This window comes from Berghia stephanieae, unplaced genomic scaffold, assembly GCF_034508935.2.
Source record: "Berghia stephanieae isolate SIO BIC M18660-M18661 unplaced genomic scaffold, UCSD_Bste_1.3 scaffold572, whole genome shotgun sequence".
NCBI classification, from domain to species: Eukaryota; Metazoa; Mollusca; class Gastropoda; order Nudibranchia; family Aeolidiidae; genus Berghia; species Berghia stephanieae.
The window spans coordinates 17,501-19,613 of record NW_027627200.1 but is presented as its reverse complement, the minus strand read 5'-3'; the positions used below and the strand labels follow the sequence as shown (position 1 = coordinate 19,613).

General features: G+C 34.9%; 1 protein-coding gene across 1 annotated transcript in view; it reads left to right on the top strand.

Annotated features, from left to right (window-relative positions):
* Positions 1–666: 666 nt before the first annotated feature.
* The window catches only part of LOC144962065 (uncharacterized), a gene marked incomplete at both ends in the record, with an annotated part of 18,027 nt that continues 16,580 nt past the window's right edge, over positions 667–2,113 (top strand). Inside the window, 2 exons of the mRNA XM_078895035.1 lie at positions 667–795; positions 1,154–1,260. Of these exons, the coding sequence (XP_078751161.1) occupies positions 667–795; positions 1,154–1,260 (236 nt within the window). The remainder of the gene's footprint in view (positions 796–1,153; positions 1,261–2,113) is intronic.

Below are 2,113 nucleotides of genomic sequence, written 5' to 3'. Positions count from 1 at the left end.
GGGGATCCTGGCCAACAGCAACATTTAACATGTAGGACGGGACATGACGCATGTTAGGCGATATTTCAATTTTTTTTCGGACAGAGACAATGCTGTTGACGGCCAGCTACTCATTTTACACCTGATTGTGGTGAGAGAATGTGAGTAAAGAGCCTTCTCCAAGGACTCAACTATGCGCCGAGCGAGGCTCGAACCCAGGACCTTCCGATCTGAAAGCGAGTGTCATACCGCTAGACCACATAGCTGCACATTCAATTGTTTACAAAGGAAAAAAATATCATCTCCCAAAACTAACTATACATTTGACTGTTTCCCTCCAAGCCAGGGTATCCGACCAGGACCAGGACAAAACCAAGTAATCTCATTCCAAGGCAAAGACAGAAAGCATGTTTGAAAACAGATATAGGGGGATATAAGACACAGCATGTACCTCCCTGCCCAATATGGGAGGTCAGGAACCCCACTTAGGAATCAGTCCCTAATGTGTACAAATAAAGAAGTAAAAATCCATCCCTAGGGAATCTGTCCGGATAATGGATATATATAATGGATATACCAGGATTGTGAAGTTCCGGACTGGAGAGACACAACTGTATGTTAAGTTAACGTCATATATTTTATATGAAGGAAAATGACAGAGTTTTTTTTTTAATTGTTATTTTTCAGACCAACTATGTGACTTTTTAGTCAGCCCATGCAATGGCCATGGCAAATGTTTAGGCCTCTATGAGACAGGAAAGATGTGCGAATGCGACGCTGGCTGGGGTGGACTTTTATGTGATATCAACAAAGCAGGTAGGCCAGGCCATTCACCAAATTTTTTGGATAGTTAATTTTATATATTTCCTTTATTAATCGCAACTTTACTCTCGAATAATAATTATGATAATAATGTTGTTGTTGATCATGATGATGATGATGATGAAAAAAAAATAATGATAATAATAATAATAATAATAATAATAATAATAATGATAATAATAATAATAATAATGATAATGATAATAACAATAATAATAATATTTAATAATAATAATAATAATAATAATAATAATAATAATAATAATAATAATAATAATAATAATAATAATAATAATAATAATAAAAATAAGCTTACACTATTTCTTTATTGTTGTTTTCTCTTCTTTTATAGACCCCTATATGTCAAAGTGTGAGGTTAAGAAACGCTTAATGGATTTTGTTCATCATCAAGTAACTGGTGAACAAGACATGCTGGATTCCATGATCATCCCTATGAATGTAAAGCTCTCGACATACATCTGCCTTTGGTTATACTTGTCATCCATCACCCATCAGAATTATCTTCTCTAGTCTATATCTTCATAATGACAATTAATCACAATATCATCATCATCATCATCATCATCATCATCATCATCATCATCATCATCATCATCATCATCATCATCATCATCATCATCATCATTTACGTCATCTTTATCATCTTCTTCATCGTCACAGTCTGCTTTGTCATCATCATCATCATCATCATCATCATCATCATCATCATCATCATCATCATCATCACCATCATCGTCACCATAATCATCGTTATCATCTTTAAGAAATATATAAATTTAAAAAAAGGGATTATTTTTCTCTGAAGGGAATCAATGAGAGACAACCTAAAATCTGGGTGGGGTCTTTTGACCTCCCATGATGGGCAGGAGGTCACTTGCTTTGTCTTCTATCCCCTTATATCGGTTTTCCTTGTTGCTTTCTGTCTCTGTCTTGAAACGAGATTGCGTGGTTTTGTCCTGACCCCTGCCTGAGTCATAGCTGAGAGGGGAACAGTCAAATGTTGAGTGTTTGTTTTGAGAGATGATTTGTTTTTCCTTGTAAATCATCTCTCTGTTATGTATTATTTGCTATGTATTCTGTTTTGGATATATTTTGTAAACGTTTAAGTGTATTCCTCTTATTGAGTTCCTGTGCTGGTGTCTAGATGAGACTTTTAGGTGACATCGAACTAAGTACATTGATGGTATGCTCTTGGAATGGAATCTACATCTGTTCCCTATTTAAACCATTTCCTTTTGTCTTACCTTTTCTTTTGTGCTTTCAATTGTAAATCTATAATTATTTTGACTAT